At 40.8% G+C, this 24,479-nt stretch overlaps 1 protein-coding gene across 1 annotated transcript; it reads right to left on the reverse strand.

Moving 5' to 3' along the window:
* Positions 1–5,393: 5,393 nt before the first annotated feature.
* On the reverse strand, positions 5,394–12,561 carry LOC131235341 (rust resistance kinase Lr10-like). Its single transcript, XM_058232485.1, has 4 exons — positions 12,127–12,561; positions 10,908–11,267; positions 9,151–9,209; positions 5,394–6,747 (listed from the first exon to the last, which is right to left on the reverse strand). Exons 1-4 carry the CDS (start codon positions 12,552–12,554, stop codon positions 5,588–5,590), a joined length of 2,007 nt encoding a protein of 668 aa, XP_058088468.1. The 5' UTR covers positions 12,555–12,561; the 3' UTR covers positions 5,394–5,587.
* Positions 12,562–24,479: the final 11,918 nt, after the last annotated feature.

A 24,479-nucleotide genomic window follows, 5' to 3' on the forward strand; every position in this document is an offset into this window, starting at 1 on the left:
TAAAACTCCACAGTTAGGCATGATTGGACAAGAGTAGTACTAGGATGGGTGACCTTGTGAAAAGTCAATCTTGTTGTACCTCTCTTTTAACTCGTTGATTGTGAATTACCTATGTAATAGACTACTAGATACGTAGGCTGTTATACCATGCCTGTGGGAATTTTGTGCTCTCCTTGCCAGTCCTAAGCCTGGATAAAGGATAAGGGGTGCATCAAGTTAGCAGCCGGCATCAAATTTCTGCCAAAATTTCATGAATTGGGATGGAACAGGATTCATGTAGCTGATCCCAGTTGGTTGGGATAAGGCTCAGACGATCATCAGATAATGATATGATGATGTTATATGTTGAAAAAAAAAAACAATAATAAAATAAAAGGAGGTGGAGAAGATGCCTGCAAAAAGGTTTAGGGATTTGGTGCAACCAAACACACCCTTTAGCATTGGTTTGCAACCATGAAACTATTATTAAGATCTTAGAGCTATGTACTCAAAACTCCAATGCCTCATCAGGTGAGGGGGTGACATTTTCAACCAAAGGTAAGTCCCTTGAAACTAAAAGAAGAAGATCATGAAGCAAGATTTGAGGATTGGTTGCAAAGAATGTATACAGAAAATCAGAGATGACAATAGAGTTGAATTGTTTCTGAAAAAAATCAGTTGAGTGTAGTCTTGTTTTTGTGGAGAAGTTTTTTATTTCTTTGAAATTTATTTTTATGGAAAATGTGGAACTGGTAATGGAAAAGAGATATCTAGGAGTTCTATCATCTCCTTAAAAAAATTTGGCATCAGGTGAATTTTCTTCCCAGTCCCCATTTTTCATGTTTGCAAGAATTTTAGAATCGCAAATCATGCTTCGGTTTGGTCTCATGCCTTAAAATGATTTAGAAAAACAAATGAACAGTGAGCATATACTATGAATACATTAAGGTGGCCCCACGGACAGGGCTGCATGGTGTGGGTGCAAATTGGGTACTAACCCCACAACGACGTGGCTAGAGATGGATGGTCATGTCAAGGGCTCTGTGGGGCCCACTGTCACACACACACACACACCGAATGCTCAGTTGTGCATCAGTTCACACGGAACTCGTGCGAACCTTTTTGAAAACTCATCACACGTGATGTGACTCCAAAATCAGAACAGTCCACGTTAAGCAGCACATGAAACCCCCAAACTCAATTTTTAATTTGATCCAAAACTTTGGTGGGCTATGAAAAATGAAAACAGTTTCCTCTCTTGATTTGCATTTCTCTTTGCTATGGCCCACCAAAATTTTATATCACGGTGAAAATTTGTCCCTTGGGGTTTTATGGGATTCCACATCACTTGGACCGTTCAGATTAGGCGCCAATGACACGTGTGCAAAGATGCGCACATGCGTAGGTGCGCATGACTCTCATACTCACCATCCATATATTTTTTCGATGATCATTTTAGTAGATGATCTAGAAAGGAAGTAGATGGAAGGCTCAAGTGAACCACACCACGTGAAGTAGTGGAGATTGAACTCTTATTATTGAATACTTCCTATAGCCCACCTGTTCATAAGGTCACATGTTTTGTACCACAGTAAAATATAATAATAAATATTAGCTTGATCCAATGGCCCCAGGAGGTTTTCAGTGGCGGGCTTTAAATCCCCACTACTTCATGTGATGTGGTCCACTTGAACCTTCAATATGCCTCTTTTTTGGGCTTACGACCTAAAATGATTTGTCAAGATAGATGGACGGCATGAATAAAAAATATATACCATGGTGGGCCCACGGAGCCCCTGATATGACCATTAGTTTCCCCGCATAGCCTCACTGAATTTCATGTTTGCCTCGGTCAATTTCCATTGAGGCTCGTTGAGTTTCATGTTTGCCTCGCTCAATTTCTCTTGAGGCTCATTGAATTTCAAGTTTGTCTTGCTCAATTTCTATTGAGGCTTGTTGAATTTCATGTTAGCCTCGCTCAATTTCCTTTGAAGCTTTTTGAATTTTATGTTTCTCTCGCTCAATTTCCCTTGCTCAATTTCCCTCGAAACTCGTTAAATTTTATGCTAGCCTCACTCAATTTCCTTTGAGGCTTGTCGAATTCCATGTTTGCCTCGCTTAATTTCATGTTAGCCTCGCTGAATTTAATGTTTGCCTTGCTCAATTTTTCTTGAGGCTCATTGAATTTCATGTTAGGCTCGTTCAATTTCACATTAGGCTCGCTCAATTATCCGTAGTTGTATGTACTTTCACTACATAAGCAAGAATTAATGACTACAAGTCTAATGAGGTAGTGTCTATGTTTCTAATAGCTACGGTTATAACCCGTAGCCATGGGTATTTAGCTACGACCTTCAACCCTCTTTTGGGTATTGGACGCCCCCGTGTATGCAAAGGTATTTTCGTCCACAAATAATATGTCTGTATAGCATGGTTTAGTTTTAGAAAGTAAAGCTCCGAATGTTAATGAAGATGGGTAAAAGGTGGGATTTACAGTCGACAAAACTCCCTTATAAAATCTCAGGAAGACGCAGCCGGTTGCCTGTGATAAAGTATGCCCACATAAATGTTGGTGATAAATCGACTCGAGCTCACAATAGGACCAAGAGTCCCAAAAATCAGACAGATACAAAACTCAGGTAGACCACGCCACAGGAAACAGCGGAGATTGAGCTCTATCCATTGGAAACTTTGTGTTTGTGTGGGCCACGAGTTTTGGATCATGATGATATTTGTTCCCAGTGGTAATAACCTTATGAACGGTTTGGATTGAATATAAACAACATGGTCAGCTCTAGGAAGGTTTCAACGGTGAACATTTTTATTCTCTGTATCGTAAAGGTACATGATGCCCACTGAGACGTCCGTGAGAAATCCACCCCGTCCATCAATTTCTACACCTGGTGTTAGTACATGAAAGTACTTCGGTGAGAAATCCACCCCGTCCATCAGATTCTACACCTGGGCTTACCATGATGTCTATATGCCATCCAAACCGTTCATAAGATCATTCTAACCGGGATGAACTGAAACCACAAATATTAGCATGATTCAAAACTTCTTTGCTCACATTAAGGTTTTGACGGTGAGCATTCCATCTCCTCTGTTTACTGCAGTGTATTCCACTTCAGTTTTGGATCTGGCTCATTTTTAGGCTCACGTACTAAAATGGTCTGTAGAAACTTATGGACGGGGTGGATTTCTCACAGAAATCTCGGTAGGCCCCACGTAGCTTTCAACCGCGGGAACTTCCTTCCCGCATCCTAGGCAACTCGGGTCCGTCCGAGGAGAAACGGGATCGCCTCTTGGGTTATCTAGGTGCAGTTGTTCGAGTGCACTCTCAAGGGACTAATTCCTCACACGTGCGGCATGCCCTTACATTACGGTGGGCCCCACAGAACCTTACCTGGACGGATTAAAATAAACCATTTGAATTATTTTTTTAAGGGCTCATTTGGTTTTCCCAATGGGAATGCAAAATAAATGAGTAAATGAGTTATATTATCATTCTGAAGAATTTATTTAAATAATAATTATAGCCTATATAAGTGGACAGTTAAAACACACTTGTAAACAAAAGAAGTAATAGAAATTATAATTATTACATGTTTATATTATAAAACTATTACTTTTATAGTGATTTTGCTCGTGAAACAAACAATAGTAGCAAATTCTTTATTACAGTCTAATCTATGCAGTGTCACCACACAAGTATAGAAATAAGTAATTATTATCTATTTCCAACCATTTAATGTCACAATTGGAAATGGAAAATCAAATACGATCTAAATGTAAAGGAGACTATCGATATTCCAGGGAAATAGTCGATTGGTTAAGAATTAAATAGTCTAATATAATTTTTTTCCATCCCCAAGGCGTATCATATAAACAGTCGAGTTACTGAAATGTGTGGAAGAAAAGAGATACATGGAAGAGGTGGAAATAAAGAAAATAAAAAAAATATACATACTTAATAATAGGTTTAAGATGTTGCTGTGTTGCTAACTTCTAAGCAACATTTGCACCCTCTCAATTTAATTAAACCAGCACAAGAAGGTTATAGCAAACCCACCGGATACAATAGGTCTCCTCCCTTAAATCAAAGAAATGTAACCTTCCGTATGCAAAATAAAAAATAAAAAATCGGCATCTAAAACCTACTTTTGCAATATATGCTTTTGACTTTTTATTTTTTTCATAACTTATTTTCTCTTTACACATCAAACCGCCTTATTCCGCATTAATGACGAGCAGGCTCAATATCCCATGCATAAGATTTTTCGACCTCACTTACTTCCCGAGCCCACGACGCGAGCTCGAAAGTAGGGGACTTACTGTTATAGGTAAAACTGGATTGGATAAGAGGAAGGGGTTGGCTCGGACACATGTGCTCATCGTGTGACCAGCCAGCACCAGTCATAACCGAGGAGCTCCTCAACGACCGAAAAGTTATAAATTGCTATTGGGGAAATGTCCTACTTCTCGAGTTCGGCCATTAGAAGTATCTCCACCTCTCTCAAATGCCGAGCCCTTCCATGGTCCTATCCATTTTCGAGCTGATGCTCGAAACATCTCTTGTCAAAGGCCCCCCTGAGGTAGGAACTTGCGTGAAGAAAGGAGCTTGGTTCCAGTGCTCGGACGTGACTCCCAAGGGCAGGTCAAAAGTTCAATAATCTGCTCCATTCTAAGGAGAAACGCAACTACAACTCACTAGATAATCCGGGTCGACAAAACCCATCTTTAGAACGACCGTCCACCTCGGACTCCTACCACGCACTTCTATTGGTTCCAACTGTACCTACCTGAGATCTCAGTCGAGGATCTCAGAAAATAGCTGCAACATGGATCTACCTGAGATCTCAGCCGAGGATCTTGGGAGATACCTGCAACATGCTTGGGATCTGATTCCCTCTACAATACGTGCCTACTAAGCAGGGAGATTGCGATCCACGCCATCACCCCTCCTCAACTATAAATAGGAGCATTCCTAATGGCGAAAGGTACGCACACTCAAACTTATAAAACACACCAAAAAACCTTATGTTCTACTAGACCTAGCTTGTCAGTCTGACTTTGGTATCAGAGGGTCCCCCGCTGCAACCATGGTTTTCATCTTTGTCTTCTTTTGCAGGTATCAAGTGGTCGAAAGAGGACGACCAAATTTTTGCATCAATGGATAGAAAAGACTCCTAAGAATGCTTATTATTTTAGAACGACTCAAAGATGTGATTTATAGAATAACAAGAGACACATAAAGTCCTTTTCATGACATGCATTTTCGTAGTCTCTCGAAGGTGGCAACTCTGTTAATGGTGGTGTCTTTTCATGGTGTCTCTCTATCAATAATAACTCTTTAAAAACAATTCATTCTCCAGGAAGTATAATGATTCACTCACCAAGAATCACAAAAAAAATTACTTAAAGCCACATTTTTTAAACCATCCATTCTTTTTACACAACGGTGGCCCACTTGATGAATTGGCCCAGTCCCAACCAGGCCAGCCACCCCTACCAATCATAAATTATTGCTTATGTAATCAAATAATCTTCTCTTTAAATTAATCAATGCTGTGTATGGAGTGCAAAAAAAGACTGATTTTTTCACATTTTATGTGCTCTGAGACATGAGTGGCATGTCATGTGTAACAGTACTTGTAGAAGAGATTTCATGTTGAGAGTGTGTTCGAGGAGGCGAAAACAAGAACGGCTTTGGTGGCATTTCGATGCCATCCAAACGCCCCATCAACATCTCCAATACTCTAGTAATCGAAGGACGGTCCACCGGATTCATCTGTATACACCACAAGCCTACCATGACCATTTTCCTTGATATACTGGCATCTTCTTCTACAATTGAATCAGTAATATCAATTTCACCCTCTTGAGCCATCTGTTCATAAATCCAATTTGGGAAGTATGTTTTACTTGAATGCTCGGTCATGATTCGGGCCATTTTTCGACATCCAACCATCTCCAGTAGTAGCATTCCATAGCTATAGACATCAGATTTATGGGACACACCGCCAAGGCTGCGTAAGAAGACTTCAGGGGCAATATATCCAACGGTCCCTCTCGCATTTGTCAATGGGACCGCACTATGTTTCCGTGAATAAGACTTAGCTAGCCCGAAATCGGAGATCTTGGGACTGTAATTATGGTCTAATAAGATATTATGAGGCTTGATATCGAGATGCAATATTCGTGTGTCGCATCCTTGATGAAGATATTGAATTCCATGTGCAATTCCAATTGCGATTTCAAGCAACTTGGGCCAACCTAGGCAATGGCCAGCATTCTCGTTGGAGATTAAGTTGCCAAGTGATCCATTTGGCATGAACTCGTATACTAGAGCGCGTTTGGACCCTTCGCAGCAAAATCCCAAAAGACGTATCACATTAACATGATGAATCCTGCCAATGGTATCGACTTCGTTAATGAAATCTCGGCCATAGTCTCGTGACTTCTCTAACATCTTGGCGGCGATCAAGCGGCCATCGGCTAGCTTTCCTTTATAGACGCTGCCATAGCCGCCTTGGCCTAACTTATTGTTGAAGTTGTTGGTCATTTTTTGGATTTCGGAATATGAATATTTGTTCACCGTCTTTGATTGGTAGCTCTTGATGAATTGGTCGACGTTCCGGTCCTCGTCTCTACTTCTTTTGCTCTTGATATGGTCTTTGTTGATGATTGATAGTGCTTTGTTCTTGTATTTGAAGATGGCTAATGCCACTAGTGCAAAGATAAGGAAAGTACCTGCACTTGCTGCACCTGCAAAAGCACATATTTAGTGATTAGAAATCTTATAAAAAAAAAAAAAAACACTCACACACGTATTTCACATGGGCACTTGAATCCATGATCTCAGTGTTGAAACATAGTCTGTCTCTGTCTACCTCTATATCATGGAACCGAACCTTTTAGTGATTAAAAGCTTGTTATGTGCATTAAAAGGCTATTTTTAGTTTTTTAATGTCAATATTTTTGACTCACATGGATAGGTTTGTCACTGGGCTGGACCTATGGTTGCCTTATGCCTTGATTTTAAACCATTCGATGAGATGGACCTATTTAAAATTTTGGATTTGTCTATCCAGGCATAGCTCATTAATTGCCCTATGGATGAATTATATCATTATCTTCAACATCTCAACTTCTTCAGATGATTCGGTTAGGCAAATGACAGGCACATAAGTTTACGGTGGATTAACCACCAAATGCTAACCTTTTTCTTTTACCTCGGATCTTAGAACTATAATAAAAGTAGTTCTTAAAACCTTGCTTTTCGAGTTTTTTTCTGACTTGAAAAGGGTTATAACCTTTCTTTTGGAACCATTTCTAACATGAAAGGGGTGTTTGGATCTTAAGTTGCTTAAGATAAGTTATACCACAAATATCTTATCTTAATTTTTACTTATTAAAAAGATAAGTACGTTTGGTAAACAATATATTTATCAGCTTCTCATCTCTTCCGTCTTTCCTTATCAATGCCCGTCTTTAACAACTTATGAATAATAGAAAAGCTAAAAAAAATTAACTAAAGTAATTATGTACTTTTAAGTAAAATAATTACTTATAACTAATCATAAACCAAACTTATCTAAAATAAGTCACCTATCTACTACTGTAGGTAGAAAAAGTAATTTATTTGCGGTATCCAAACAGGCCTAAAGGACTATAATCTTTTTTTTTTTGAACTATTCTTGACATGAAAGGGCTCCAAACCTTCTTAGACTGTCTCGTGGGGAGTATCTTTTTCAGGGAAAAATCTAGATCATGACTTAATAGTTTTCATAGGTGAAAATGACCAAGATACTCTTCATCCACTTTTTCTGATAAAGTAGAGTCAGGCATTGTGGGCCTACTTGATGTATCTACCACATACAAGTTGTCCAACATGTGCATCCTACCATTATGAATGGATAACCCAGGGGAGGATGTGAGGTCGAGCACTGTCTTCCTCTGGGGGATAACTGTTCCAAATTCATAAAACTTCTCTGGACTCCTCACGGAAATTTCTCAAATCTACGAGAAAGAATGCTAAGCAAAATAGAAAATAAATTCTATAAAATTTGAAATTAATTGATGATCCAAATAAACGAGTTCACAACCCTTTAAATAGTAATACCGAGCAATGAGAGAGAAATGAGAAGCAAACTATTACTAAAACTCCTATAATTTGCAACTTACTATAAATAATAAACTTACTATTTATAGACAATTATGATGTCTACTAGTGCACAAGGTTTTTGGCCAAAAATACTTAGTGTCCTATTTGGCTTCACCAATATGTTCTCCTAATAATTCCATGCACTTCTCACATTGGACGCAACTCCAAATCAAACTAAAACTTACTATTTATAGTAAAAATGAAATTAAAATAGAGAAACGACCGTCGATCGCGGTATTTTACAAATCCGACTTGCGCAACCCGGCATAACAGGTTCGGTGGCTAAAGTAGCTCGTTCTACCCTGAAATCATATACTCATTCTAGATTGCGAGATACGCCTGATTTAAGGTCTGATGGTCCGAATCACTTCTGTCATTGATTGGACCTTTTCTGATCCATCTTGACCATGAAACTGTCTGCAACCTACTCTACATCACTACTATTTTTTGACCATCCATTAGTAGGCTCTTGATTGCATGGTCAGGATCAATTGATTAGAGTAACTTTTTGTTCCATGGGTGATCAAGTTGGGCCCAACCATGAGGACAGTCCAAATCATGCACATGAGAATTAGATAGTCCACATCTCTAATAATTTTGAGTCCACTTGAAGAGGAATGATCATGTATAACTGATGTGCCCAGAATTATGTGGACAGTCCAAAAATACCAAGTATTGACAATCTAGGTTGGTCCACTCTTCATTGGCTACCATATCAAAATCACATTGATGGGTCGATCCTAACCATCTGATCCACCTTCTTCACTGTTATAATACTCATTTTGTGGGTGACTTTACAATGGTTATGATTGTCTAATCAAAGCGATCCTTGAGATTGGACAGTCCATTTCACGACCATTGATTGAATGCATAGAAATATCAAAAATTTAGAATGGTTGGATCAGATGGACGATCCAGATCAATGTTTTAGATCATGGGCATGCTTATTGTCCATGAAAACTCCTTTTAATTTGATTTTGTTCAAGAAATGAATTTCCATTCACCTATGATGACCCTCTTCGGAAGCTTGGACCCCGCCTTGGACTCGTCCTTTGATTTGAACCTGCATTATGGGTCACCTTGGAAATAAGTAATAAATAGAAATTTGGTACAACTACTGTATCAATGGTTCTAATACAACCATACTTTTAACTACCAAAATGGCCCATGTGTAGCATATCAATATGGACGTAGCAGTACACAAGCTGTACCGGCAGTTGTCCATCAATATGGACGTGGATTTCCTCCTAAAGACTTGTACCAGCAGTTGTCCATCAATATCCTGAGCTGAGAACCTAAGTGGTGATGTTTGTGAGAAATCCACCCAGTCCATCCGTTTTTTAGCTTATTTTAGGTCATGAAGCCAAAAATGAGCAAGATCCAACACACAAGTGGGCCAAAATCGTGAGGATTGAATGTCCACAATTGAAATTTTGGTGGGGTCACAGAAGTTTTGAATCAGGCTAATATTTGTGTTTTCAGTTATCCCAGTAGAAATGACATTATAAACAGTATGGATGGCATGTAAACATCAATGTCGACCCTGGGAGGTTTCAACTGTAAGAATTTCCCTAACCACCTTTACCTTTGTTGTGGCACACTTGAGTCTTGGATCCTTGGATCCTGCTCACTTTTCGTATAAAGTCCTAAAATGAGCTCATAAAATGAATGGATGGGGTGGATTTCTCACAAACATAATGGTGGACTCCTTCTGGATCCTTGGATCCTGCTCACTTTTGGTATAAAGTAATAAAATGAGCTCATAAAATGAATGAATGGGGTGGATTTCTCAAAAACATAATGGTGGACCCCTTCTAGGTTTCCAGTGCAGTAACTTCATGCAAAAGGCTTCAGCAGAAAATCCGTATTCCATCCTATATTGTATTCACTCCCACTTGAATTGCCAATGAATTAATTAAAAAAAGTGATAACAGTGAAAATGATAAAAATATTGTTTAATTAGATTTTTTAATTTAATTTTTTATTTTTTTAGGCCCTGTATCTAACAGACACATTTAAGTGAAAATAATATTTCAGTTTTTCCTTCATCCATGCCGATCACCAACCTAATAAACAGGTTGAATGATAGGTCCTATAAAGTTTTCAATAATGGGCCTTCAATCACCACTAATTTCTATGGTGTGGTTCACTTGAGATTTGGATCTCCACATTTATGGCTCATGCCATAAAATGAGCTGGCAAAATCAAAGGACGGCATGAATAAAATACATTCATCATGGTGGGCCCACAGAGCACCAACCAGTACCAACATAAGTACAGGAGGGGAAACTAGGAATCCACATCCATGTCAAGTAATCTGTAGAGTCCACAAAGATGGACGTTCACATTCTTCTCAATCCTTGCTATCAGGTGATGGGACATGCATAAAAAATCTCCCTGATTAGAAGATCCCAGCTATGGCTCGGTCTGGGTTGGGCTGGACCGGGCCCAGCAAAATAAAAAATCTGAGCAGAGGGTTCAACCAGTTCAAAATCCAGGTCCGTCCCTAGCCCATTGCCAGGCCTAATCCTAGCCATAGAAATTTGGCAATTTTCTGATCTTATGTTAACCATTTCTGTACTTTCTTCTCATCTGGGAGTTATTTTGTGTATGGACCACCGAAACACCACTAGCACAGCAGTTTGGGCCAATGAACCATGGGCCCCACTTGCAGAAGCTGAAAGCCGAAACAGGACCCTCACCACCGTCCATCACTTAAAAACCAATCAGATAGAGTGTTTAATGAGCCATCCAAACTTACCTGCTTAAACACACGACCGCATTTGATTTCACATCGAATCCACACCGTTCATTAGAGTCCTGGCACTTGCTGCATTCTATTTCTACACCTACAGGCCATTGAAGTGGGAACCCTCTCGACAAAACGTCCGCCAAACCCTTCAATTCCAACAGCATACTCGCATTCGATAGGCTAGCTGCGAGCACAGGAATAGAGAAGCACGTGCACCCATCTGGACCGTCTACATCACCACATCCGGCTTTAAAGCGATCGGTGCCATTAGCTGTATTAACAAGATAGAGTGGGTCATTCCCTCCACATTCTGTGTAATTCGAAACCCTTTCCAAGAATACCCCTGGGAGTTTGAGCCGACGGTCGCACCTGAACCATGGTTTGAAAAAATAAAATGTCATGACCAATGCTTTAAAAGCTGGGCCACTGGTATGTCTCTATTGCTGGTTTACTTTTATGATTGGCCTTGAAAACTTAAACCCGAGTTTTCCCATAAGAAACACTAAACATCCTGACCCCTTATACATCTTATTCTTGGACACTTGTCTTTTCAAATATCACAATCCGTTATTTTTCAATTTTAACGGTTTCTTAAATGCTCCCATTTCGTAACCTAAATTCTCAAATAAGCGTAACTTTTGCTCATGATACATTTAACTGGAATCCATAATTTAGATAATTTAATTAAACCTAATTGCATATCACATGTGAAATTTCTAAGTGCCTGTGTATCATCCGTCACACTGTACAAGAGCATCACGGCTTTCCTCAAATTTTTTTAAAAAAACGTTAGGCGAATAGGCAACCGCCTTGTTTGACCGTAGTTTTTACACGTTGACGAACAGTTTCCACCTGTTGCAACCGCCGTGTTTGAAGGTAGACCACCTGTTGCAACTTGCAACATGTGGTATGAAACGGTACACGATCTCCATCCAGATCGTTTGATCTGGTGACTCAGGTGGCTCGAGTTGACTCATTGAGTTTTGAGTCGAGTCTTTGGATTTTAAAACTCTGGTTACCACACTCTTCTAAATTTCAACCTGCTGCTCCACACACACAGGACCAATATTTTAAGACTCGGTTGAATCTGATGCAACTCGTATGAGTCGACTTGGACTTTATCGACTTGACATGTTCAGTAGAATCAAGATCGAGTTAATCCGAGTTGACTCGACCGAGTTTCTGGTTGAGTCATCGAATTTTAAAATTACAGCTACCAAACTTTCACCTGAACAAAGTTAGGTTGGTACTCGACGCCACTAGCTCTAGACGTGCAGGAACTGATGCAGAAACGTTTTGCACGTTGTCGCAGTTTTGAGATCGAAGGTCGCTGATGAGGCTGAAGTCGGAGACTATAACAAGGCGATCGGTGCGGTAGCTATCTCTTACCTCGTATGTTTTGCCTCCAATGACAACAGTCGGCGATTTCAGCACTGTATTACATGCAATCTCGTAGCCTGGAAGGCCACAACGAGGGTCGTCGCCTGTGGCTTCTTGAGAGTAGAATGGGAACGTAAGGTTGAGATTACCGCATGGGAACGGAGCACATCTTCCATATGCAATTGGGTCATAGAGAGAATGAGAATTGAAGGGGAAGAAGAAGAGGATGAAGAGAACATGGGAAGAGAGATAGGAAATGAGTGGAGTAGGCTTCATTAGTAAATGCAGCTCCAAAAGTAGAAATTGGGAAATGATATGCCTTTCTTTGATGAGAAATGCTACAGTATTTTTAGGTGAATTTAGATACTTAGAGACTCAAATCCATTGATCCAGGCTGTTCATTAGATCCAACATAGAAATCATAGGTTACCATTTAAATATCAAACTGATCTGATAGATATTTACTGTTTGATCAATGACTTTGAATATGGACGATCAAGATCATTTTATATAACATAGGCTCAATTAACAATTTGATCCGTCTATTTGTTATGACCCATCATTGATTGGTTATGATTCAAAAGAATCACTTTTATTAGGCGATTGTAACCATCCCATCCATGTTTTGAAAAATGATGGTTAGAAAAAATAAGGTAAAATAGAGAATGGATTGGATCGTCTGATCAATGCCAAATTTTCTTTGTAGCCCATAAATTGTACTCTAGACTTAATGGACAGTTCAGATTGATTGATTGCGCTGATCACGTGAACTGACGCAGCTATGAGCACTATTATAACTTATAGTGCTCTGAGAATATCGGAGCATTTTTTTCTTGGATTATGGTCTTACCAACTCTGGCATACTTGGTTGTTGATCTTGACCGTCCAAATTGTGGCCTCCATTCTGGATGGAGTGCTCGGGTGTTTCTAACAATTTAGTTGGTGTCCATTGGATGTGCGGCTGATTTTGATGGATAGAATTGTTCGGATCAATGTTTTTTTTATTTTTATTTCTTATTTTGTAGTTTACGGTAATAACCCAGCCACAATGGGTCCTTGATTTTGATGGAAGCCGATTGCGTCCGACCCCCTCCCGGACAATATTCCGTCCGACCAGGGATCCTATGGAGCCCACCGTGATTTATCTGTTTATCCACGCCGTCCATCCATTTTCTAAGATCATTTTAATATATGGGGTTAAAAACGAGGCAGATCCAACGCCCAAGTGGACCATGAAGTCCACTTGAGTGAACCATGTGGTCGACTTGAGCGTTGGATCTGCCTCATTTTTTGGATTATATGATAGACTGCGTGGATAAATAGATACATCAAGGTGCAGATCCAACGCTCAAGTGGACCATGAAGTCCACTTGAGTGAACCATGTGGTTGACTTGAGCGTTGGATCTGCCTCATTTTTTGGATTATATAATAGACGGCGTGGATAAATAGATACATCAAGGTGTGCCTTGAAGGATCCCTGGTCGGACGGATTACTGTCCGGGCGGGGTCGGACGCAATCCGCTTCCGACTTTGATGTGTGGACTTGTCAACTTGCGTGCGTGGATGTATGGCACTTGTACAGTGACTGGCTACCATTCGTGTGATTCCCGTGGCTATACCGGGAGAATGTCTACCTCTAATATTAGATCCACACCGTCCGTCAATCTCTCCACTCCTTTTTAAAATTGATACTAAAAATAAGATCGATGTAGACGACACAATAGGTAACAATGGCCAAATCCATATGGTGTGGCCCAAATGAACTTTGGAATTGCGTGATTTCTTTTATATAACCCATGGAATATAAACACCATGGAGGACACAGCACACGAGTAACGGCAGGAGTCCCCAAACCAACTTTTCCAAGTAATGTGGCCTACCTGTGCGTTGAATCTTCTGATTTATGAGTTCTAGGCTGGGAATGAAGCAGATCACCTGATGGACGGAGTGGATCTCATGTGCGTTCTCACACGTGGTGCTCAGTTAGTGGCCACTACGCGAGTTACGCCAGCGCGGTTCTTCATGTGACTGACGAAGACAGTGGCGGCCGGCTTTGATTTTCTGGTTTGCCGTGGAGAAAATAATGATTGAATCGACATATACTAAGGCGATTCGCGCACGGAGACATTGAAGGAGCGGATTCTTGGATCACGATTCACGTGCCAACTTGGAATACCTATGTACGAACAGGACCAAGCATCAAGTTGATCTTACCGTTAATTTTTTTGGTTGACCAAAAATCAAGGGAGAGATATTTCTATGCTAAAAAATAAAGTTGGTCGAGGTTTTATGACCATTCAGGCTCATATGATAAGTGGACGGCCAGATCCTTCATCATTCAGAATATTGATGCAGATATAACCGGATGAAAGCTCCAGATCTTGTACATGCCTATTAAGATGGTATGTCTGCCGCGAATCGGTTCTATGACCTTTCCGCTCGCGAATCTTCCTAGAAATTCCACGAGGACTTGGTGACTTGTCGCTATCAACGCACACAACGAGAGAAATGCTGAGCGATTCGCGCGAGAATAAATCGGAGAGGTGAACTGTGCACGCCCGTACTTGACACACGTGTGAGAGAATGGCCCACTGACGCTGTCAGTACCAGTGGCTAGTGGACGGTGTTCCGTGGGTCCCACTATGATGTATGTATTTCATCCACTCCGTCCATCCATTTTTCAGATCATTTTGGGAGCATGATCCCAAAAATGAGGTAGATCCAAATCCACGTAGATCACAACACAAGAAACCGTGGTGATTGGAGGCCACCATTAAAAACGTTTTAGGGGCTACAAAAGTTGATGAAGCTGATATTTGTATTTTCCCTTTAACGTCTGTGTGACTGGCCTGTTTGGAAGCATGGATTTGGATCCTTAGTTTGAAATCCTCCCTGTGCTTGGCACCCTTGATTCAAAAACACCTCTGATGCAAAGGTAGTCATGTATAATTTATTTGAAGTAGTTTGAATTTAATTACTAAATCAACTTTATTATCTTTAATTATTATAAATATAATGGTTATAATATGCTCATTTTGGATGGGCCACAAGCTAAGACCACATCTGAGTGTCTAACCAATGATTTTTAACTCATGATTTACATGGACAATGCTTAGACCGTATAAATCATTGTATTAAAATAATTATAATGATACAATTGATAATTTGATTGTTTTGAGATATCACCGGTGAACCATGTGCCCAATAGATTAATAGTTTAGTTACTTAAAGATTTTAGATGTTATTCAAGCTTTCACTTTGGATTTCAAACTCCATATTTGAAGGGATTTAGGATCCACTGTTGCTTTATATGCCAAACATATTAAGAGATTTAGTATCCTTTTAAATCCCCTCAAACTCTCCCAAATTTGGTGCTAAATGATTCCAAAATCAGTTTGATGACAAATAAAATGGTCCCTTTGAGATTTGGATCCGCCTCATTTATGGTATCATCCCCTTAAATGATCTGAAAAATAGTTGGGTGTCACGGATCATATATCTTGATGGGCCCATAGAGCAATGTTCGGTAGCCACCTCACCACTGGTAGCATAAGTAGGCAATCGACATCCATGTCTTAAAATTGTTGGTAGTTTACTTATCACGTGGGCCATTCGATATACAATTTAGGACGAAACTTACGATTAGTTCTGTCAACAGGCCGGGCCTAGGATAGGTCTCACCTTGGATTTTGAAGTGTTTCGAGCAAGGCTGTCTGGCCAGGCCAATCCAAAATACTGATTTTTCAGGCCCAAGCCCGACCCATTGACAACCCTACGGGCTACGGCTACGAGTTTAGACTGTGCTAGCCAGTTTGGGTAGGCACGTCTGAGGGCCTCACTCACTCTAAGTAAGCGCTACTTGGAAGTAACATGCATCAGATCCATCCTGTCCATCAGTTTCCTTGACACATTTTTACCATGGATCCTGAAAACCATTCCAATCCAAGACTTGTATGGGCCATACCATAGGAAACAGTGTAAAACCATGCCCAAAATCTTTAAATTTATGTGGCGTGATATACATGAGTCTCGGAATATCCTGATTTCCTCAAATCGATTCATCCTGGTGCGTCACTTCAGGGGAGTGGATTGGATGGTATATAAAATCCATGGTGGACCCCACAAACAATTTAAACCATTTTATTGATAGGGCCCATGGTGTAGCGCACCTGAGTATTGAATCGGCATCATTACTGGGGCCTTATCAAAACACAAGGTGACGCACCTGATGGACAGGGTGGATCTCATTCACATGAACTTGTTCATCCACGTCAGCAAGAGCAAGCACTTTCGATATTGGGTTGCCTTATTTCAAGGCAAGGACATGTTTACGTTTGGCCCATCTAATGATCGGATCGGATGCGGCACACGTGTCACATTGAAAAGGTGTCCAGATTCATATCTTCAATATCTTTGTGTGGGGGAATCATAGAATTCCGCGAGCTCTACCTAAGCATACTCCATGCCATCAACTGGGTCACAAGTATTCATCGAATTTAGTCCATTCATCCGTCCATTTTTCCAAGTGGTAATGTGGCCCTTGATGAGTGGATTGTGTTCGCACTCAAATTGTTTTCTGTTACATATGGTGCGTGTGCCTTGTTAGAATTGGTACAACGGCTCAATTCAAACTGGTTGACTTCCCCCCCAAGTTATGAAATAAGTAGATTCATCAAACTTACAATTAATAACTAAGATATAAAGAGATTGGTTGCTTACTCAACTACTCATTGAATATTTATAATGATAAGGTGATAGTTAGAGGGTAGAATGCTTTTTTAAAAATTTATGCTTTGACTTCTATTTTTAAAAAAAACCTTTTCAGTATACTAATACAAATAAACAAAATAAAAACTTGTAATCAACCATGAAAGATTGACTACAAGAATGCATGTCTTGAAAGAATTGCTTGCATTGGATAATGATCAAGTTCAACGTATGAGTATAAATTTTGATTACAACTAAAAGATTATCACTATTAAATTGTCATTGCTCTTAAGATAAGCTGAGCTAAGATAAATTGATAAATTTGATTTGTTTGATGGATTTGATTATGTTGTTGTTCCACTAATCTTCTGACTTTTTATTAATATTTGCCGTAGCTATTTCCATGGACGTTTGTCTTCATTATTTAATGGTTATAACAATCGAAAAATTGTTATCTGGATATTTCTCTTGTTACGTTTTTCCTTTTGAGTATTCCTCTTCTCTTGGCCAAGCATTGTTCTTCTCGGTCAAGGCTTAGTTGTCGATCATGTTTGACTTCCAGATGTCCTGGCCATACTACTTTGTCTATCACCTGATGATGTGAAGTATTAAATCGATGCCAACTATGATTCCGCAAAAAAACGTCCAAATATCTAAAAAAATCTTTTCGTACACTTTTTATCTCTTATGTAATGTCATCTCACATTCCTATTGACTTTTTCAAAATTGTTAGAAATAGGATATGTTGGGGGAAAAATGGACAAGTAGATAAGTCGGCTTATGGAATGGACCAACTCTACTGAACCAACGCGGGCCCAATGAAACTTGAGCTTGATAAGGCTTCTACGTCCAAAAGCATGCTAATCTTCAAGAAGAGTGATGCAAATACAAGAACACTCAAAGAATGAGACTACGAGGACCATGGGTCAGCCATAGATCGGCCAGAGGTCGGCCAGAAGTTGACCATGGATCGGCCAGAGGTCGGCCATGGGTTGGCCATGGATCGGCTAGAGGTCGGCTAGATATCAGTGAGGGGTTGGCCATAGGTCGGCCATATATCAATCTGACCCATAGGTCGGCCATAAGTCGGCCAGAGGTCGACCTATAACCGAGTTACGGATCCGAATGATCTTCCTAAAAATCAGAAATCTTGCTCAAGATCTTCAGAAGATAGTGCTAGATCTCGACAATCACGGGATCCTATAATCTTGAGAAGATCCAAGATCGCAACAAATCTCTAAAATATCAGGAAAGAATCCCTATACGGCGGGATCCTCCCTCTCTTATAAATAGGAGAGACTTCAAGGGTGAAAGGTACGCAAAAACTCTCTCCCAGAACCCCTCAATACTATAAGACCCAGATTCCTAGCCTAACTTTGGCATCGGAGGATCCCCTATTCTATCCAAAGTCTCCTTTGTCTTCTTCCTGTGCAAGTACTTGAAGGTCTAAAGAGGGTGGACCAGATTTTTGCATCAATAGTTTGGTGCTGTCTGTGGGAACAACATTTTAAGTTGTTCCTGCTCTACCATAAATACTCCAAACAATCTACAATGACGAAATGAAAGAAGAAAGCTCTTCCTGAATCATTGCTACAGCCAAGTCGAAGTTCTTCCTGAATCATCTGTTTTTAGTCATCTCAGTTATTCCTGAATCAATAACCCTGAACTCGCTGGGTGGCATAACGGCCAAAACCACCTCAGCCTCAAGCTCGGCCTCAACAGCTCAGCTCGGCCTCAACAGCTCAATTCGGTCTTGATAGGTCAGCTCGGTACTCGATCTCGCACCCGAAGCTGTGCTGCTCGAAGAGGAAACAACTCAATTGAGGACATGATGCGAAAGGAAGAAGGTGAGTATTCTTCTGTTAATGCTAAAAGAAAGAAAGAACACGACTAAAACTGGGGCCAGCATACCAACCGACATCTAGAAAGTCACTTCTATCGGTACACTCCCTTGAACACTTGACCGAAGTAAATGCTGAAATAAGCTAAGTTGAGTAAGAAAACCTGATAACCAAGCCTCGACAAGTCATCTCGACCTCGGCAGGTCGGCATACTACTCCCAGGTTTGCTCAGCCTCAGAAAGTCAGCTTGGCCTCGATAGCTAGGCTTTGAAAGGTCAGCTCAACAATAAGGCTCATCAGCTAACTCCGACCTCGACATCTAATACTGAGGGACATATCGACTAGAAGACATGAGGGGCTCTTACCCCGCCCATGGAATGTTTAACGCTTGAGGATCTACTACCCCCAAGTCATCCAAGCCTTGACAGGTCAGCTCGACCTCAACAACTCACCTCGGCCTCAACAAGTCAACTCGGCCTCAACAGGTCAGCTCCATTACTTTCCAAGCCTGAGCAAGGTGAGCCACTACTGCTTTACCTGGCAGTCTTGGCTGCAACGGTTAGCTTGGCCTTAATCCAAGAGCAAGGGAGGAAACAACTCCCAGTGTACTATGTCAGTAAGGCCTTGGTCCTAGCCAAGATCAGCTCGGCCTTAACAGTTCAGCTAAGCCTCGGCAGCCTAGCTTGGCCTCAACAGTTCCGCTCTGCCTCGACAGCTAAGCTCGGCCTTGGCATGTTTGCTCGGCCTAGGCAGCTCAGGTCATCCTGGCCTTGACAAGTCAGCTTAGTGCTCGATCTCGCACTTGTATCTGTGTTGTTCGAAGAGGAAACAACTCGGCTGAGGATATAGAGCAAAGGAAAGAACGAGAGAATTCTTCCGTTAGCGACTAAAGGATTCCCAAGGATCCATTCATGCTAAAGCTCAGCCCAAGGGATTCCCAGGGATCCATCCATGCCGATCCATTTCATAGGTCAGCCATTATTAAGGAAGCCAATTGGGTTAGGCATAAGCCGACCAGGCATAAGCCAACTAGGCTGGGCATAAGCCGACCGGGCATAAGCCAACTGGGCACAAGCCGACTAGGCATAAGCCAACCATGTATAATTCGACCAACTTACTTCTTGAACCTCCATAGGTCAGCCCAAGAAGTAAGGGGGGCTTACTGTTAGGGGAAAAAATGGATAAGTGGATAAGTCGGCTTATGGAATGGACCAACTCTACTGAACCAGCGCGGGCCCAATGAAACCCGAGCCTGATAAGGCTTCTACGTCCAAAAGCATGCTAATCTTCAAGAAGGGTGATGCAAATGTAAGGACACTCAAAGAATGAGACTACGAGCCATAGGTCGGCTATAGATTGGCCAGAGGTCGGCCATGGGTCGGCCATAGATCGGCCAGAGGTCGGCCATGGGTTGGCCATAGATCGGCCATGGATCGGCCAGAGGTCGGCCAGATATTAGCAAGGGGTCGGCTATAGGTTTGCCAGATATCAACCTGACCCATAGGTCGGCCAGAGGTCGACCCGACTTAGAACCGAGCTACGTATCTGAAAGATCTTCCTAAAAATCAGAGATCTTCCTCAAGATCTTCGGAAGATAACACTAGATCTCGATGATCATGGGATTCTATAATTTCGGGAAGATACAGGATCGCAACAAATCTTTAAAATATCGAGAAAGAATCCCGGTACGGCGGGATCCTCCCTCTCCTATAAATAGGAGAGACTTCAAGGGTGAAAGGTATGCAAAAACTCTCCCAAAACCCCTCAATACTATAAGACCCAGATTCCTATCTTGACTTTGGCATCGGAGGGTCCCCTGCTTTAGCCAGTGTCTCCTTTGTCTTCTTCCTGTGTAGGTACTCGAAGGTCTAAAGAGGGTGGACCAGATTTTTGCATCAATAGGGTACAATATTATCCTCCCATATTACTTCACATTTAAGTAAAAGGTGAAAGCGAGATTGTTTGGTTGCCCGATGTAATTAATGTAAATGATAGTTCATCCATGTGTCAGTCCCCATTGATTTCACTTGACCGAGGTTAAAACTTAATGACGACCCTTACCTCTTATCTGGCAGCTATTCTTGTGACAAGTTGCATACAATCGTCTTATACAAGGAATCATAATTGTCATTTCATTAATGCGCACATATCGTCGCCTATATAAACACCTTGTAGGGTTGGGTTTTGCCTTCTTTCACATCTTTCTTCTTCTTCTTCTTCTTCTTCTTCTCTCTCTCTCTCTCTCATACTTCTTTTTTTGTCCAATTTTCCTCCGATCACCATGGCTGCATATTTCTCTTCCTCCGTTCCATTCTTTCGCCAGGAAACTTTCATAAAAGATTTAGATGTCTTTTCTTCGGAATCATCAATGGCTTCCTCTTTAATACTCATGTTGAATTGAATAAGGCATACTTAACACTTGGTTCGACCCTTCATCCTGAAGTCACTCATGAATACATAAATAGGGTCATGTTTCCTAAGGTGCCACAATAAAGTTCTACTCATTCAATCTGATCGTTTCCCAGATCTTACCAATGCTTTTAAGGTTTCGAGTGTATGCTTGAAACCAATGAATGGTTGGACATAATAGTATACGCGTGTAGAAGCATAGCATTGTGATACATAGAGACATGTCATAATTTATGACTGTATTAGCATTTCTTTATATGAATATCTAGCCAATACCTTTCTCATTGTAGTAACTTTAACATTTTGGAGTCGATTGACCAATACATTTCATTTTGAATGCGGCCCCATGGGTTTGACAATCATGAATGTTTGTGTATTTACCCATTTCTGCCTTTTGGGGAGCCTATTTATCCTTGTTTTTCCTTAAAAGATAAACATACCTTCGTTCTTCTAGACAGGGCCAGCAAAGCCTACTCCACTTTTATGGCTATTCAATGCAAATCCCATAATGAAGTTGATGATGAGCACACGACTTTTCTCCTAAAATGGATCCACTGACATTTGCTCTGTTTGAGCACCCTTCAAATCACACAAAAATACATTCACTTGGCCGAGCCACTTACTCAAGGACGTCAGTTTGCTCTTGGCTCGTTCATGTTCAATCACTTGTATCACAATATGTTTAAGGCAACTGTCAAAAGTTTCTACCATTCTAGTGGACCTGTTTGGCTAATCCAGATTTGGCTTTATGAATATTTTAGAACAATTTTTATCAAATATGTTCCCACAAATCTCGAGTTAGCTTCTTTTGGCACTATAATATTCTTTGCCCTAAAATTAATTATTCTTTTGTCGAGTTCATGAATTTCTTTATTTCTCTTAATCCTGAGACATCCAACCATTCTTTCTGTGTTTTAATGATAAATAATTTGATCTAGTTTAGTTTACAGAAGAATATGAGTCGACCGATACCAAAATAGTTGGTCTCAAAGATCAAGCTTAAAAACGCTATTTGATTTGCAGAGACTTTTCGTATAGTGACACAATAAATTTAATTATTAATGCCAAGGCTGAGATTGAGAAATACTATCACGGTCTCCCATTAACTTTAAAGGATATAAAAGAATAGATAAATGGCGTCCATAAAACACACGTACACACACCGCACATATATATATATATATATATATATACACACACACACAGGGTGGGCCACATAGCCCTTACCCGAACAGAGGGCAGGATGCAATCCACTTCCAGTTCAGCTCTTGACCGGACGTGGATTGCGTCTTACTCCTGATAGGGGCTCTATGGGCCACACCGCACAGAAAACAGCGGCCACAATGATGCTATCGTTGAAACCTTTCTAGGGCCCACCGTGCTATTTATTAGCAATCAAAACTGTTCATAAGTCACATAGACATGGATGAAGGGAAAGCACAAATATTAAATTGATAAAAAAAACTTTTGCAGCCGCTAAGAAATTTTCAATGGCATGCGTTCAATCTCATCTGTTTCCTATGAGGTGGCCCACTTTAGCTTTGCATCTGACTCATTTTTGGATTAATGCCCTAAAATGGTCTGTTAAAATAGATGGACGGTGTAGATAAAACACACATTACTGTAGTCCGTCTCGGCATGGCAGGGGTAGGACCCAATCCGCGCCCCACTTATAAAGAGAACAAATGCTCTTTCTGGTACATTTTATCTGTAGCACACATTTCTCCATCTGCACCATCACATGCAACACATGTGCCAATTCCGAAAGCTTGTGGGCATCTGAACCGTGCAAAAGGTGTCTTCCACATGAATATGAACATACAAAAAAATCGTGCTCGTTTTCTGATCAAGTTGGACAACCCATTATGAAAATAATGTAAGAAGCTTCCAACGTTCCAAATTCAACATACACGTGTAGCCGCCTGATGAGTAAATTGGATTGAATTTTATGTGTGGTAACCATTGTGCTGGGCCCATATATGTAGTATGCACCGTTTAGATGTCCAACACATTGACAGATTGGAACGTGTTCTGGGTGTAAAGGTCGTGTGGGGCAGCAAACCTCAAATAGGGAAGCACCAGGGGTCCTCACGTGCGCAACGACCTCCCGACCCGTTCAACCTCACCCAGAATCCAAGTAGTTTATCTGAAATCTTATTTCGCCTTCTTTGAAAAAAATCACTAAATTTAGAATAAAAAAAGTTAGTAGTTGAGAGCATAACAATCCATACTCATAGACACAGCCAGTGGCTTATATGCACCTCAATCCAAACCATCCGAATAGTGGGCCACACTTCCATTGGGCCATGCAATCCAAATTAGATTGATTTGACTATTTTATCAAGAGTCGTTCTTTTTTGAAAAAAATAAATAAATTTGAACCGTTGACTTCTCAACAAATTTCTGTCCGTTAGATGGTAGTTACGAGTCTCTGTTTTGCTTAAAATTTTTTATGTATACCCTATCAAGAACAGGATCCAGAATCTGGACGGTTTAGATTGAATACATGCATGACACGTGTTCAGGGGTGTGTCCTGCGTATGGATCGGCAACCAGCGTATAATGTAGTCCCTCCCAAGCATACGATACGGTAGGATCGCTGTGACCGTAGATAGAACAAATGAGAAATGCTATGCTCACGTGTAAGAGCCGTCGCCTCATAAATAAAAGCAAGGCACACGTGTGTGATATCTTAGCCACCCATCAGGCTATCTCTTTCTAGATCCGGTTAAAAATCAGGGTTATCTTATCATCAGGTGGGTGACACATGTACCATTGGTGAATTTCTTTAGCCGTTCATTTGTTCTGCACATATATGGTCCACCTGATAATATTATCTGCCCAATGCAGCAATCCTTGATATGAGACAATCTACACGGTGGGGGAACGCCTGATTACGGGCTTGGATGCTACACGTGTGCGCCCTGTTTCCACGTGCGAGGCTAGAGCACTTAGAAAGGGCGGTGAATAAATTGCACTTTGCATACAAGTTCAGAACAAATTCCCCGCTACGCTTCAGCACAAATACAAAAAATAAAATAAAAGAGCCACTTGTAGAGTTATGGCATCTTTTCATTTCTTCCGGACAGGAGACTCTGGCTACATAATTTGGTAGCTTGTCCATGACGAAGTATATGATCCTAGAGTTCCTACAGGTGGGGCCCACACAATCCAGACGGTCCATCTACCGGAGCTACAATGTGGATGGACCACACCCACAAACTCTCAGATCGGAAGGTCCTA

This window comes from Magnolia sinica, chromosome 19, assembly GCF_029962835.1.
Source record: "Magnolia sinica isolate HGM2019 chromosome 19, MsV1, whole genome shotgun sequence".
Classification (NCBI taxonomy): Eukaryota; Viridiplantae; Streptophyta; class Magnoliopsida; order Magnoliales; family Magnoliaceae; genus Magnolia; species Magnolia sinica.